The sequence below is a fragment of the Dipteris shenzhenensis genome, chromosome 28 (assembly GCF_047967505.1).
Source record: "Dipteris shenzhenensis isolate YYH24624 ecotype China chromosome 28, Dip_SZ_1.0, whole genome shotgun sequence".
NCBI classification, from domain to species: domain Eukaryota; kingdom Viridiplantae; phylum Streptophyta; class Polypodiopsida; order Gleicheniales; family Dipteridaceae; genus Dipteris; species Dipteris shenzhenensis.
Window position 1 is genome coordinate 41,659,317 of NC_141623.1, and position 16,256 is coordinate 41,675,572.

At 40.2% G+C, this 16,256-nt stretch overlaps 1 protein-coding gene across 3 annotated transcripts in view; it reads left to right on the plus strand.

Moving 5' to 3' along the window:
* Positions 1-7,609, plus strand: part of SFC (ARF GTPase-activating protein) — a 95,266-nt gene extending 87,657 nt beyond the window's left edge. For 2 of the 3 annotated variants that reach the window (XM_087399983.1, XM_087399984.1), the window contains exons 12-19: positions 56-187; positions 418-645; positions 950-1,036; positions 1,156-1,506; positions 4,338-4,495; positions 5,365-5,464; positions 6,394-6,914; positions 7,022-7,609. In XM_087399983.1, coding sequence (XP_087256109.1) covers positions 56-187; positions 418-645; positions 950-1,036; positions 1,156-1,506; positions 4,338-4,495; positions 5,365-5,464; positions 6,394-6,914; positions 7,022-7,127 — 1,683 coding nt within the window. In that variant the 3' untranslated portion in view covers positions 7,128-7,609. The remainder of the gene's footprint in view (positions 1-55; positions 188-417; positions 646-949; positions 1,037-1,155; positions 1,507-4,337; positions 4,496-5,364; positions 5,465-6,393; positions 6,915-7,021) is intronic. The other variant, XM_087399985.1, reaches the window with a different exon arrangement.
* The last annotated feature ends 8,647 nt before the right edge of the window (positions 7,610-16,256 follow it).

Consider the following 16,256-nt stretch of genomic DNA (forward strand, 5'->3'; position numbering starts at 1 on the left):
TAAAGCCTTTGTTCCACATATGTGCATTTTGTGAAATGAAAAAGTTGTGTTACAGGTTCAAACTATCAAGCAGGGTTACCTTTTGAAGCGCTCTTCAAGTCTGCGTGGAGATTGGAAGAGAAGATTTTTTGTCTTGGATAGTCGAGGGATATTGTATTACTATCGCAAACATTGGGGCAAACCAACGGTAGGCTGTTGTCATATTGCTATCTAACATTCTGTTCTAAGTGCTGCTTTAATTGAAGCTGTTTCAATACATTCATGTGCAACACACAAGGGTCGGTAGAGTCTAAAATGCCTATTTAGAGACAAACTAGTAAACCAATCCTCCTTTGTGATCACGGTCTTTCTCATCTCCTTGTGATCCATAGTGTTCAAGATGTTATAAGACAAGTTGAAGGTGCATTGTTTTGTCAGGGAAGTGCAAATCAGCACACTAGTCAAAGCCGTGTGCATACATCTGATCATAACACTGGCTTATTGGGCCGATTTCTTTCCTCTCAACATGGGGCACCACAGGATGACAAGACTATAGCGCACCATACTGTCAATTTACTTACATCAACTATCAAAGTTGATGCAGAGCAGACAGATCTACGATTCTGCTTCAGAATAATCTCTCCTTCAAAGAATTACACGTTACAGGTACATATTCCGGCTCAGATTTTTCTTGTGATGCCATTGCTTTTACAATACGATCGGTGAAGTAGACCTGTACATGTATGTAGTCTTATGGTATTAATGTTTAAAATTTGGGAAGTTGAGGGTAGAAAGTTGCGTTAAAATTTGTCATAATTTAATAGTATATACCACATGCGAACTTTTTTAAAATGCAAGCTCTCATGTTTTTGTGATTCCTTTTTTGTAGTTTTCAAGGTGATTATAGGTGCTTCGCTGCTTTTATTTCCAAGAGAGATTTCTGTGGGCGTGATTGGTTCTTTTGTAACAGGCTGAGAATGCGATGGATCGGATGGACTGGATTGACAAAATTACTGGAGTCATTGCATCCCTGCTGACCTCTCAAGTTCCTGAGCAGGTTGGGAGCTTTCCAGTGCATGTGAAATGCAAGTGGACCTCTTTGCTAATATTTTTTTTGGTTCCGCTAATGACTTGGCAAGGGGTGAATGCTGAAAGTATCTTGGATCCCTAATGCAGGCTGGTTATAGTCAGAGGCTGTCACGGAGCCCTATGGGTAGTGGCCATCAGCGCACAGCCAGTGAGAGTAGTTCATTAAGTAGCTCATCAGATTTTGATCATACAGCTTCTGAGGATACTGCAACATCAAGAAGTCAGTTTGTGCCTCGTAGGGAACGCCTCTCGCGAGGCCTTCTAGGTCCTTCAGAGCAACAAGAAAGGCCCATTGATGTGTTGAGGAGGGTTCCTGGGAATGATGTTTGTGCTGATTGCAATTCCCCTGAGCCAGATTGGGCCTCCTTAAATCTGGGCATATTGCTATGCATTGAGTGCTCTGGTGTCCATCGCAACCTTGGTGTACATATCTCAAAGGTACTTGCTTTGCCAAGTTCTTGCACTTTAATAAGCTGAAACTGATTCCTGTCTATGTGATTGTTGGTATAAAATTGCAAGACTAATAAACTTCATCAATAAGCTATGATGCTCAGCTGGCAAATATTTGATCACCTAGTAATTTTTGGACTATCAATCTTATGCTATGTCTTGTTACATGCAAGGGCAAATCCAAGAGCATATGGAGTCTTGGGAATTGTCCTCTTTGTGAGGGGTACTGACCTGAGGTGGTTCCGGCTCTGAGGTCCTTTGGATTAGAGACTCGGGAATTGTATTATATCAAAGGCTGTATGCGAAACCCTGAAAACACTTACTGTAGAAGATTGGTTGATGATACAATCACCATCAAGGTTGAATGATCATTTAACTTAGCTTCACGAAATAACTAGCATCTATTTACGTACCCATCTTCTATCAACAAGCTTAGGAATAATGGACTTGAGCAATGCTAATAAAAGATGATGGAACATAAGTTGGTGGCAACAATTCAACATCACATCAGATTTAATGATGTATTTAGTTTAGTAACTTTATGCACCACTATAGGGGATACATTTTATGTAACACTCATCGACATACCCCTTGATATAACACCACATTGATGTAATCTGCCTACCTGGATTGTTGTCTGATCACATGCAACATTGCTATTCCATGAATATCTCATGGATTCACAGTTTTGTTTCGAAGTTGCAACTATTGTGCTCGCTTTAAAGTTTGTATGGGATTTGGGTGTCAATTATTGTGATTTCTTCAAACTTACATATTTGATTTGAGTGTCACCATTGATCTTGGCTTTGTCTTGAAAGTGAGAAAAAGAAACTTGTGTGGATGGACAAGTATACATTGATGTTTTGATTGAGTGATGCCCTAAAGCTTCGTTTACTTGGTAGTGAAGATGATTGGTTCATAGGGCTTGTAGAACTCTGATGATGCTCCTCCAATGTTTGACATGTATGTCGTGGACTCTTCACTATAATTTTGAGGATCGAACATTCTTAGATGGTTAGTTGATGGATTTATACTTATGAAAGCTGCTTCTAGTGTGATATTTTGCAAGTTTGTAGTGGCATTTCTATTCGTCAAATACATGCTTCTGTCCTATAATACATTTTTCGTGTGGTGAGCACCTACATGTGAATTATCTCTTGGTCCCATGATATCAGCAACCAAAAGCTATCATTGAAAAAAGATCTAAAGTTGGTAGGACATAACCCCCACAGAAAGATTTGTAGAACTGGAAAGAAAATGATATATTAACAACTTACAGGATCACTAATTTGCCCTAATGCCTTAGAAGTCCTAGCTCACTTGCTAAGCCAGATCTAAAGCATGATGGCTAAGGTATGAACCTCCTGGAAAGATTGTAGCAATTAAGACTAATATTTGAATTGGTTGAAGGATTGCAACTTCACTTTGAGCCAATGGTCAATGTTAGGTTAGTAATAAGGTGAGAGGCACTTTTTCGCTCATTGAGGTTTTTCCCCCTTAACCATTGTAGTTGAGTTAGTGTGTGTTTATGGGTCCTAATCCCCAATTTGGGTTTCACCCTAGGGTTTTATGATTTTACACCTAGGTACTTCATTGAGCCTCTCATTCTTAACATAACAGCTCGACGACTTGTTTCTTCTACATTTTTGTGCACCACGCTTCCATTTCTCCCAAATTGGTATCAGAGCCCAGTTCCTCCCTGCCTCCCCCTCCCTTGGGAAGCACTTTGGTCACGAAAAACCTCAGTTTCGTCATGAGAAACCTTGCTGGAGAACTTGTTTTCAGTCAGCAGCCTTCAATTTTGGCATTTGAAGAGCTCTTGGAACTGCTCTATAACATGCCGTCCCTGTTTTTCTGAAAGTTCCCTACAGTTTCTGTTTTCGAGGTAATGTAGCTGCTTGTTGACTGTCCCAGCTTGTTTCTGCTGCTGTGCGCCTGTTTCACAGCTCCTGGAGCTGTTTTCAGCAATTGAGATTCCTGTATAGCTTTTGTACAGCAGCTGTACAGACCTGTACGGATCTGCCTGTGCAGTATTTTGAGGCTGTGTTGCATATTTTGTACGACTCATTTTCTGCAGGCTTTCGCTTAGCCAGGGTCACCTGTTCTGGACCCGTTTCAAGGGCTTCGAATCTGTTCCAGTCCCGTTTTTAGGGTTTCTGGGTTTCAAACAGGCTGCCTCTTATTTTGAAGTTCCTGCGGCAAATCCTGATCTGGAAACAATACCTGCTGCCGTCCTGAACAGTTTTGACCTGTTCTGGAGGATGATACCTCTGTTTTTGGATGCTTTACAGGCTGCAACTTTTTTGCTCAACTTTGCCTCATTTCTGCTTGCATTTGGAGTGTCTTTTTCCCTCAGACATGTGGGGTTTTGACTTTCCAGTGCTTGCATATGTCAACAAACGTTGCCAGACTCCATAGAGGGAAGCGACCTTACTTGGTAATTGAGGAAGGGAAGACCTTTCCTTAGATTATATTACACGGAGTATGGTTCATAAAATCAATCTGCTAGGCTGAGGAGAGACAGGGTTACGAATTGATAGTAACCTGTATCCTTTGAACCATTCATTTTTAACTTGGTCATATGTCTTCTGTAAGGGGCATTTCTTGTCGATTTCATGACATGAATCCATACTAGAGGGTTGTTTTCTCTGAAGTGTCCATCTTGTAGCTTTGTTGGTGTAAACTTGTAGGACAGGTGAGGTGTTGGGAATATATATTTCTGTTGTGTATGCATTTATTGTAAATTTTGTTTATTCAACTCTGTGAGCACATGATTTATGGTGAACTAGACTGATTTTGTAACTTTGTGAAAAAAACAGGTCCGCTCTTTGACACTCGATGTAAAGGTTTGGGAGCCATCAGTCATCAATCTCTTTCAGTCTCTAGGTAATCTTTTTGGCAATTCAGTTTGGGAAGAGCTTGTTGCGAATTGGGAAAAGGATCAAACGAGTACATCTGTGGGCGATCATATGGAGAGGTATTCAACGTCCCTGCCCACACCTCAACTATGAAGGCAAATGTGCATGGGCTTACCCAGAAAAATAGAAAACCCACCAGGAATACACCTTGTGTTTTGCTCACAACAAAGAAAGCTGCTTTTAAACTTCTGATTGTAACATCCTGTTGTATTGTCTTGGTTGCTTGATGCCATGTGAATGGTAGTACCTTTGAAGTTGAGTGTTTCTTTAGAAGTTCTGTAAAGGAGCCTCACCTTGGAAGGTTAAACCATTGCCAGCTAACAGTGAAGTTGAATGCTTGTTCAGAAGTTTTTGTAAGGAACCCACCTAGGAAGGTTAAAAGGGTCTGTGCAGGCAAGGACCTGCACTTGTAATCTTCACAAACCCCTATGATTCCCTTACTGTTTCAGGTTAGATATGAATGTTACTGAATTCCTATGATTTGTTGCTGCTGGTAACTCTCGTCTTGGTTGAAATTTCCTAAAGATAGCTTGTTTGTGCATTCAAAGATGGATTATGCTTTCCCCAGTTCATCCCATGGGTCCTTCCCCAGTTCTGCCAAGGAAAGTTGATACTTGACTTCTCTTCATTAGCTCCAGTATGGACTTGAATGCAGATTTTGAAGTAGTTGATTCTCTCTCTCTCTCTCTCTCTCTCTCTCTCTCTCTCTCTCCCCCCCCCCCCCTTCCCTATTTATCTCCTGAAGTCTTGGGCAGGCCTTCTGAATGATTAAATTAATTCACCTTGTTATTGTATGGTGTGGATGCATTGATTGTCCCAATATAGCATGATTATTTCATATTTGTTTTAATTTTGAAGCATGAATGAGGCTACTCAAGTGGATACATTGCTTTTTTAAAATAGACATTGTTTTTTGATCCATTTGCAGGGGTTATGAGGACCGAGAAACAGTAGAGGTGGATTCAGCCTTTGTCAAGCCAGATGCAAGAGATCCTCTTTCAACAAAAGAGAAATTTATTCATGCTAAGGTGTTTTCCTGTAAAAGGATTTGTCCCTGTTCCCCCCCCCCCCCCCCCCCAAAAAAAAAAAAAAGAAAAGGGAGAAAAGAATAAAGAAAAACAAGAGAGAAGAACTAAAGAAAAAGAAAATTGGCGTCTTTTTTTCCTTGTCAATGGTCATATGGAAAGGATATGTTTTCCCAGAAGACAATGAATATAATTAGAGTATGCAAGGTCTCCATCACCAGCCATGGGGAATGACAGCCTGGACTCGTGCATTTTTGTTTAAGAAATGCACTGCTATATTGAATGACATGGTTTGAAGGACTCGTTAGAAAGTAAACCAGATAGATGATTTAGGTCATGGAGAGTTCAATGCACTTGTCGTGGAGAGTTCAATGTACTTGTCATGGAGAGTTCAATGTACTTGTTATGGAGTGCCATCCTGCTCTGCACATGAAATAATTGTCATCCTGCTCTGTACATGGAATATCAGAGATGCAGATGTGCATGTTCTGGTATCCTGCTGTAAGGCTGTTTTGCTCTTTCTCGATGCTAGCTGGGATTTTCGTACAAGAGCATACAACAACTCTAGAGTTTTTTTGCCAGTCATTTCAGAGATGCAGATGTGCATATTCCAGTTATCCAGCTGTAAGGCTGTTTTGCTCTTTCTTGATGCCTAGCTGGGATTCTCTCTTCATAGAGCATACCCGAAGTACCTTTTAGGCATCTTTTGTAGTGCCGGGGAGCCCTATTGAATTCAGTGACACTTTAAGGTTCCAGAAAATGGCAGACATTCGTATTTGCTTTGTGCACGCCCCCCCCCCGTCCTCTTCATGCCCTCCCTCTTTCCTTTCCCTGGTTCTCATGGTTAAATGATGATCTAAAGATGTTGCTGCATGATGTGATTCCGGAAACCATATAGCTTATTCTGATCATACTGCTGACGGTTTGTGCAGTATGCAGAAAAACAATTTGTGCTCAGATTTCAGTTTGATCCTCGGGTTCCATCAGTGGCCTCTAGAATTTGGGATGCAGTCCAGGCCAACAATAAGCAGGTTGTATACCGTCTTATTGTGTGCTCTGATGCTGATGTTAATACCACCTATGAACAAGCTATGGCGTCAGCTCATTCAGGCCTGCTTAGACCCAGTTCAACACAACATGTGGCTGGCATGACATTAGATGCCCGAGATAGCTGGAACGGCACCCTTAACAGTCAGAGTACTTTACGTGACACAGCTGCACAATCTGGAAGATGTGCATCGTCTACTGGAACTCTGGACTCAGACAAGGATGAACTTAACATGCAAGGTTGGACCTTACTGCATTTAGCTTGCCGGATTGGTGACATAGGCATGGTGGAGCTGTTGTTGCAGTATGGGGCACAAGTGAATGCAGTTGATAGCTGGGGTAGGGCGCCGCTACACTATTGTATATTTTGTGGAAGAAATGCAAGCGCAAAGCTTTTACTGACACGGTATGTTACTGATAACCCTTCTTTTTATTGCAATTATGGGAAATCTGAAGTTCTGCATGTGGTATTAATTTTCTCACCCTTCTTGCCATAAATTTGCTGGTTTCCAGTGGAGCAAGTCCTGCAGCTGTGGATAGGGACGGAAAGACACCACTTCAGACAGCTATGGAACTGGGGGCTATCACAGATGAAGAGCTGTTTTTGCTACTTTCGTAAAGACTATACTGTGAGATGGGTGTACTTGGGTCTTTGGGTCACATTCTCGAGCAGGCTTTATCTCGGGATTTGTAAAATAGGGCTCAGTCAGAGTCTGAGTCTGTAAATCTTTCTTCTCTAAAGCGCATTACTTTGGCCGCAAGTTATCGTGGCATTTATGGTTTCTGTGTACACCTCATGGAAATCTGTGTACACCTCATGAAATCTGTGTACACCTCATGGCATTTATGGTTTCTGTGTACACCTCATGGAGATCTGATGTTTAGATTCCCCTTGTTCTGTATGCTAGCAATCTGGTTCAGAACATACCAGTGAAGTTTTTGCCAGCCATGACTTTATTCTTGGGACAATCTTAAGGCCCCCATACTGATTGAATATATACACAGGCTGTTAGTTATCCTCCTTTTAAAGCGTGGAGTGCTTCGATTGCAGGGGAATGAAGAGTCTGTGTTCACAAGCCCGTGCTTTTGTATGTTTAAATTTACCATTTTTGTACATTTATTCTGGTATATATTTTTATCATTGAAAGATTAGCTATGTGGCCTTTAATTGTCCATAATTGTCTGATGGTTGATGGCATTGCACAAATCTGTTGCTGCTTAGATGCATGCTTGAAGTTCCATAAGGGAGATCCTTGAAAAGAGGCGAGGGCTCCAGCCTCTTTCTTTGATGGGCTGTGTTCTTTCCCAGGTCATTCAACTTTTGCAAGTGCTTCACCCCTTCAAAGCCCAAGGATGCGTGCTAATATTGTATCTTGGTATTCATCTTTTACGACTCATGGCGAACTCAACCAGCACTTATTAAATGGAGGTAAAGGACAAGGACAAAATTTCATTTGTTACTAAATGGCATGGATTGATTCATACGATGTGTTGCATATATATATTTTTAGAGAATCAGAGCTTGTTGATGAGGTGAGAACATGCATGCATGCATACTTTGAACATAATTTTCCAACATTACCATCCATTGAAACATGACATTACAAATTTTAAAGAAATATCCCATAGTGTATTTGCAAAGCTTGACAATAATGATTTGTATAAAAATTACTAGTTTGTATTCCACTCGCATGAGATCTTTTACGAGTTTGGAACTTTACAACAAACTTTGTTTATATATTCTATAAAAATAAAGCTCCCAACAAGGATGAAAAAATATTACATTTTTAGATAATTGAATCTATTTCCTCTCCACTCCATTTCATAAGTTTAATGATCGAAATGTTAGCTTAAATTCCTTTCATTGTTGTTTTAAACTTGATAAAAAAAACTTCACCCTCTTTTGAATTTGAATAGATTTCTATCATGGGATTCAAAACACACTTCAATGAAACACTGAAAGAAATTGGTGGGACCAAGTAAATTTTTTATATTGCGTGAGCAGAAATATTGAAGTGCATAGAATACAATCTATGCAACTAAAAGTACAAATTAGATACAAACATAGAGTTCATGGTTAACTCTTCATCATCCTCATCATTATATAAAGTTCAATCAAAATTTATTGGATCAAACCTTTGCGAGTGGTTAATTCCTCATCTTTAGTTGTAATGTGGGTGTGGATAATGTAGTATAAGACCACTTGCATTTTGAATTATAAGACCAAAGTGTATTCTGAATCAAATGACCTATGGCAATACAGGTTTGATTTATTGTGGAGAGTGGAGAGCAGGAAGGAAAGGATGACACTCCAGAAATAGAGAGGATGAGAAGGAACAAATGAGAAGCAGGTGAGGGAGGCTACTTGTCATTGCAACCCGATTGGCAATAGGCTACTTGCCATTGCAACCCTATTGGCCATGAGGAATTATGAGGCTTGCAACATGAGCTAGAGTGTGGGAGATGACCGGTTGCTTGTCCTCACATTCTCAAAATGTTCTTCCTTGAAGAATGTTGAGAGAAGAGAAGAGAACTAGCCTTGATACAATTATATTGTGATGGGAAAAGTTACCTATAGAGTATTTCTCATAAAGAATTTACATCCAAAGGAAAGTTAAATCCTTGTTATTTTAGTGACCAAAGGAATTCTTTAAAAGCATATACTTATGGTTGAATGCTAACGAATCTTGCAAGTGCCAAGTTGCATTTAAAAAATCACAAGTTGAATTGCATGGGAAATACCCGGAGTATTTTCATGTAGCATATTAGAAGTTTATGACTTAAGTTGACACCAAAATGTTTCAAAGTAGACTAGGTCTATGTAAGACACATTAACATCATAACGTTTCCAAGCCTATTAATTTGAGAAAAGATACCTTGTTTGCATCATTTGTTCAATTGAGACTACATGGTAAGTTAAGCTAGGAGGAAGGAATCCAAGAAACTAAGCTATAATCATGTTTTATGGCATCAAACAATTTACAAGTGTTTCTTAATTGAGCAACAAGAGGACACCCTGAAACCTCACCAAGTAAGATCCAAGTCATATTGTGAATAACACTAAGAAAAGGAGTGCTAAAAGGCACAAGGGTGGAAACCCTAATCCTAACACTAAAGGGGTATGTATATATATTAATTCTTTTTAACTAATATAGTGTATACTTAGTCATTTGTGGTGTACCCTCTCTCCTCATCTCCCTTCACCTTTTTCTCTTCATATGTACCATAGCTCCCTTGTCTTCTGCTGAGACATTGAGATCCTTGTGTGTGTGACTTGTGAGAGAGAGAGATATAGTGTTTCTTGTTTCATTCCGCATTGGTGAGACAAATTTTCATTGAAAGTTCTTTTGAGGAGTTTCCAGGCCCAAGGATAAATAAACTCCTAAGAAAATAAGAGAGAATGAGATCTATTTCTCTCTCTCTTTCTCACAAGATTGACTCTAAAAGTGATTCTATTTCACTTTGAAACAGAATGAGCAACTTTCACTCTCTCACACTCTGGAAACTGCAACAGACTGCAACTTGCCACAAGTATCACACGCACGCGATAACCAGATAGCCCGAAACTAAGAAAAGATGTAAAGAAAGGAAGACACAAACAAAGACTAAGGCTAGTAGGTAGCCCGCAAGGTGACTTCCCAAATACTCTCGTGACACACACATGCGAAACTACAACTAGCATCGCCAACTCCACACAACAAAGAAAACAAACAATTGACGAATGATGAGTTCCTATGATCACAGCTAGCCAAGAGCAAACATACGACCAAGTAAGGCGATATGCAGACTAAGAAAGGAGTGCAAACCAATGACAGTAGCAAGATCAATACAAGGCAACACAATGTGTCGTCTATAGCATAAAGTAGCCACAAAGATAGATAGACATAGAAGCGACGGAAACTTCCTTGACAATCCACGGGATGACATCGAGGATTCCAAAGGAATCTTCCTCTCCTCCACACCTCAAAAGGCCATGTGGCAGGATTAGTGCCACTTGGCAAATTGTTCGCTCTTATGACACATGGTAAGATAAGGTAAGGTTAGGTTAGGGTCAAGTTGGGTTAATTCAAAATAGGATACAAGGCTTGGCCAATCTTTTGACATGTGGTAGCCACATCACCTTGTCTTCCAGATTTCACATCATCTTACCATCCACACCACCTTCCATGTCATATTTACTTACGTCATGAAGCCATGTCATTAAGGCCGGTCACTAGGCCATAAATTTGTAAAAAAAACAACACTTAGGGTTTTTGTGGTATTCAACCAGAAAACTGAGGCCATTGCAAATAAACGGGTTTACAAAGCTAAGTATAATCAGATGGCAACATTGAAAGATACAAAGCCAGACTAGTTGGCAAAAGGTTTTGTATAGCAAAATGGTTAAAATAATGATGAGATTTATGCTCTAGTAGCAAAGATGCATTCCATAAGATTTTTCATATCATTAGCTACACTCCGTAGATGGAATGTGTAGCACCTAGATGGTAAGAATGCTTTTCTTACACAAGGAAGTCTACATGCAACAACCATCAGGGTATGTTGAATAGGAAAAAAAGAATCAAATTTTCCATTCTAAGAAAAGTCTCTATGGCTTAAACAAAGCACCCAAAAGTTGGTACCAAAAAATTGAGAAGTATTTTGTTGATCTAGGATACAACAAGTCAAACGTAGATCATACACTCTACTACAAAGTTTAAGGGGAAGACATTAACATCTCACCTTTGTATGTACATGATATGATTATGATGGGAAGCAATGAAAGCTTCATTTTCTTCATCTTGAGGGAAGGCCTACTTTTTGATGCTGATATTGAAAGAAGATGTTGACCATTCATCTCAACATTATGTGTTCATATTGTACGTAGCTAACACAAAGATTGATAAAAGGCATAAGGTTTCGAAACCTTGACGATAACCCTAATCCTAAAGGGCTATGTACATATTCATTCTTCTTAACTAGTGTAGTATAGAGCTAGTCATTTATGGTATGCTCTCTAGTTGTGCCCTCTCTCCTCATTTTCACTCTTCTCCTCTTCGTCTTCATATTCTTTGAGGAGAGCATACTACCCTAATCGATTCAAAGTTGACTATGTTGAGGATTAATTGGGATCAATCGATTCAAAGTTGATTATGTTTAGGATCAATTGGGAACCCATGAACTCTCCATAGGTTAGGAAAAGGTGTTTTGGATATGAATAGTTAAAGCATATTTTTGAGTCTAGTGAAATTAGGCAAATAAAGTTACTATCATGAATGACCATTCGTGTTAAGAAAGAGTGTAAGAAGGTGAAGATGGAGGTATAATAATGAGGGGAAAAACTATTTTAGAAGTGAGAAGCATCACATTGCTTATAATGGAGAAATCAAGCCCCCTTTTACTCTTGATTTCATGAGTTGACTCCAAATGTTCGTTCTTGCACTTGCATGGATGCCTGCAAAGTTTCATTCTTGCACTTGCATGATGACACTCAAGTGATTGTTGTGAACATGGAGAGACATGCAACTAGAGGGGTTCTTCCGATTGACTGTGCATCTCAGACCCCTCTTGCATTTTGTTCTGCTCTAATTCCTCTTGTCCTTTCTGAAAGCTATTGGAACTTGGGTTAGGCCAACATATGAACGAGTACAGGTGGCACCTGTGGGAGAAACATTGGTGTTAGTTAATTTTTGAATGGCGAGCATAGGGATTAAGAAGCGATGACTTCGTATTTGAAGCAAAGATTACTAGAAAGCAAGGGCAATAGACTAATGGCGGGTAGTAGTCCAACAAGCTGAGTATGGCAATTGAGAAGGTGGTCTTGCAGTAGTTAGAAGAGCGTTGTCACAAGTAGAAGGGAAGAGAGGGTGACATTGTGTGCTTTCACACTCTCCCTCTCACCTGGCTTTCTAGGTTAGGAAGTTTGCTACTAAGTGTGCATTTCAAGATGAGATGGCTTGGCTTTCTTTAATATACAAGTGTGGTTTTCATTCCATTGGTCTAGAATGTGCATAGTAAGTGTGGTCCTTTACTTCAACCTGTTTTAATAACTCAGTCCCTCATCATTACATGGTTTCCCCTTCAACAACAGCAACCCCACACTTCAAGTTTTCTTGTCGACTAACTATTTTGCCACCCCGAGCACACGTAATTAACGGATTGCAAGAGAGAGAATCTTCACCCGATCCCCACATAGGGTTTGGCTGTTTATGAGCACCAAGCAACTATGAATGAGCAAACTAGAGCGTTAATATTTGGCGATCCTGAAATTGAATTTGCGAGTTAACATGTTGTTGGTAGGGGAATTGAGATAATTGGTTAGCAATCCTAGAATTGAGTGGTCTTTGAAAGGTTCATGTTGACGAGTGATGCATTGAAATAATTGCAGGGTATTCTGAGCTATTACAAGAAATTTCTCCGAGTAACCCTAGACAAGTGGTGCAGTCTAGCATTGTGGTTGAAGACTGTAGTGTGGAATACAAAAAATATTCAGATAGCTAATCAGCTACTCTTTGACTTAGCCAATGACTAATACATGCTCAAAAAGAAGACGAAGATATGTGGGCAGGTGCAAAGAGTTGTTGAGCCAAAGGAATTGGATACATCCTACCATGAGAACTGGTGCAGTTTAAGAATTAGGGTTCAAAGCCCGAAGGAGGTTGGAAAAATCAGTGACTGTCCAACAGGAGCATAGAGCGTGAGGATAGAGACTCAACCATGCTACCCTAGAGGTGGAAGTTGATTATTGTGTAGAGTGAGAATGATAAACTATTGGTATTGGGCTGAGGCATTCCAGAAGACTGGAAGGCCTGTCTTAGAAAATGGAGTCCGAGATTCTTCTACATAAATTTTAGACTTCAAACAATTGGCCATTTCCTCTCCGGATCATCAAAATTATTGTGAGGACTAGGTCAATGAGCAAAGAGAAAGACTTCTTTGATACTCGACTAGTATTCCATAAGAATCTCGTCAAGAAAGGCATGATCAAAGGAGACCATCCACCACTGCAGTTCCCCAAAGAATGAACAAACAAGAAGATGAGCATGCTTTCGATGGAGAAAGATGCCACTGAGTACCTTAAAGGATGAACATGGAATAGTTAAGTCAATTTGCATGAGTTCCTATAGCCACAGACAGAAATCCTATCCGGGCTACTAGTGTAAATCAACATGCACCTTTAAGAACTAAAAATCTTCCTATGGATGAGCATATTGGTCAACAATGACCTCATACACATGAGGCTGGATAGGTACAACAGATGGAGATCTAGAGATCTTGTTCTTCCGAGTGGACAATATGTTCACTCAAGGTATGGAGCAAATCGAGTGGAGGTACCTCTAGAACAAATAGAGAAATCCAAGACCTGTTCCAATATCAAGGTAAAAATTTAGAATTTCAAGTGTATTGATGAGGAAGACACAATCATCTTCAAAGTTTCTTGTAGGTTTATCATATAAATGGAGCCATGACAAATGAAGAATACATGGATTATTACCCATGTACTTTAATAAAAAATGCACAAAGGTGGTTTAACCAATTTCCAATTGGGTACTTTCTTGATTTTGGTATTATATGTCAGAGTTTTCAGTCTCTATCTTGAAAACTTCTTATTTCAAGGCTTTCAAGTGGTCCTTTAGCAATTGTACACGGCATTCTATTTTTTCATGATGGGTTTTGCAATCATTGGCCAATTAACAATGATGGTTTAGGGTTTGTGCTCCAGTTTTGTGTAAGAAGAAGAAACCATTAAGAACAACAATACTTCTATGAAAGAAGAACAAGCAATGCATTCAAGTCCATGCTAATCACAAATTTTTTTGGTGAATCAAACCCAACATTACAAAGGACACAATACTCCAAATTTCTCCAGGATATTGGTGTATGATACATAATTGCACCTGGAATTAGCCTGGAATTATCTTCTAAGGAAAAAAGCAAATAAATAGTTTTGCTACATATTTGGGGTTTTGGGAAATGTTCTCTTGTTGCCAAAAATGACTTACAAATTGTCATCTAAAAGCATGGGTTGGTGTATGAACATGTTCACATTGGCATCCATCCCAAACACGCGGAGGTACACAAAATACAAATGCTTGCATGCAAGGAATGCCTTCCTCTCCATCACTCCATCCATGAAATCCCAACAACTACATGTTGGGTTCTTGGCAACGTCGACATTATAACTTTCCCCCATCACTCTAGAGTTTTCAGTCTCTATCTTGAAAACTTCTTATTTCAAGGTTTTCAAGTGGTCCTTTACTGTTGCTTCTAGAGTAAAGGCAGAATGGATCCTTGTAGCTGTAACTTTTGAGACTCCCGGTCGATATCTTAGTGCAAATGCATTCAAATGACACTCTATTGGCACTTTGTGTAGAACAAATCCTCCCGTCTCTAGAGAGCTTATCTTATCCTCAGTGAGATTCGTTTTGCGAGCTACTGGCCATACTTGTGGAGCTCTATCTAGGGAATTTTTGATTGAGGAGCATATATTCAAGGTATGGTCCACATGGTCATTGTTGCCGAGCCACATGCATTGCCTTCGCGACCCCGTTTGATTGCTTGGTTGCCCTTGCAAGGTGGACCACTCAATCATCCCCCAAAAGGATGGAAGTGGCACTCCTACTACTGTGTTCTTGATATTTTTCTTGCACTTCCCTTGTTGTGCCCCTAGCCATCCTTGACATTGCACTTTGCTACGTTGTGGAATCCTTCTAATTGCCCATACGGTATTGTGAAATTCAATCTCCACCACCTTCTCGAGAGATGTATCGACTGTCATGGGCTCCATTTCCACTTGTTCCACTGCGCTTTCAAAGTTAACTTTCTTACTCCTTTCTTGCGAGGCTGGTTTGTTGCCACAAATTCTGGTCTGTGAGTGACATTTTCCTCCTCTTTTGTCACCTTATTGATGATTTTATGCTTACAAGCCACTGTTATGTTGTCACCCCTGAATTCAGGCTCTTAATGGATAGGAGTGCCGCTTATGACACCCTCCACCATCCTCGACATTGCTATAGGGGTTGGGATTTTCCCTTGCTGAGCTTGCCTCACAAGGTTCTCTGCACTAGGGCTAGGGACTATACCAACATGGTACTTCCCTCTAATGAATGCGTGTCTCTTGGTGCTTTGCAACAACGCAATGGCCAAGTCACTGACAAGAATTGTACAGATTCAACGTCCCCTTAAATCCTTCGGTAGCCAACCAACTTGCATGTACAGGCTCAACAAGATTTTTCGTGGGCACGTGTGATATGTCCTCTGCATTCCATCAAGAGTGAAGTACAATGAGTGGTTCGTTTGCAAAATTTGGTGGGAAATGTATTTGTGAATGGACACTCACACCAATAAAGTACTTCCACCAACGTGGACATCGAACATGCCACCAGCTCAGCCCTAATAATCCATCACAGGGATGTTTGAATCAGAAACCTTCCCTGTGGCCCACCAAGCCCAAATGTACCTTTGTTGTGTGGTTGCATCCTCCTTTGTTGATGCACACCTCCACAATCAACATAGGTGTTTGTGCTTGTCTTGGAAGCTCCTATGCACGTACTGGGAGGTGTGTATCTATAGGCTTTTCTCCCAATGGAAAAGGAAAGACCTTTCCCAGCCATGCATCACGTTCTCTGGTCCATTATTGAAGACTGTTCATACTGCCCTCCAGCTCACGCTAGCCTCGTCTGCCATGAAGCCTTTAAACTCCACAATGGGGTGCCCACACTTGTCCATGACATCATATAGCTTTAACCAAAAAAGGATCTGAGCCTCA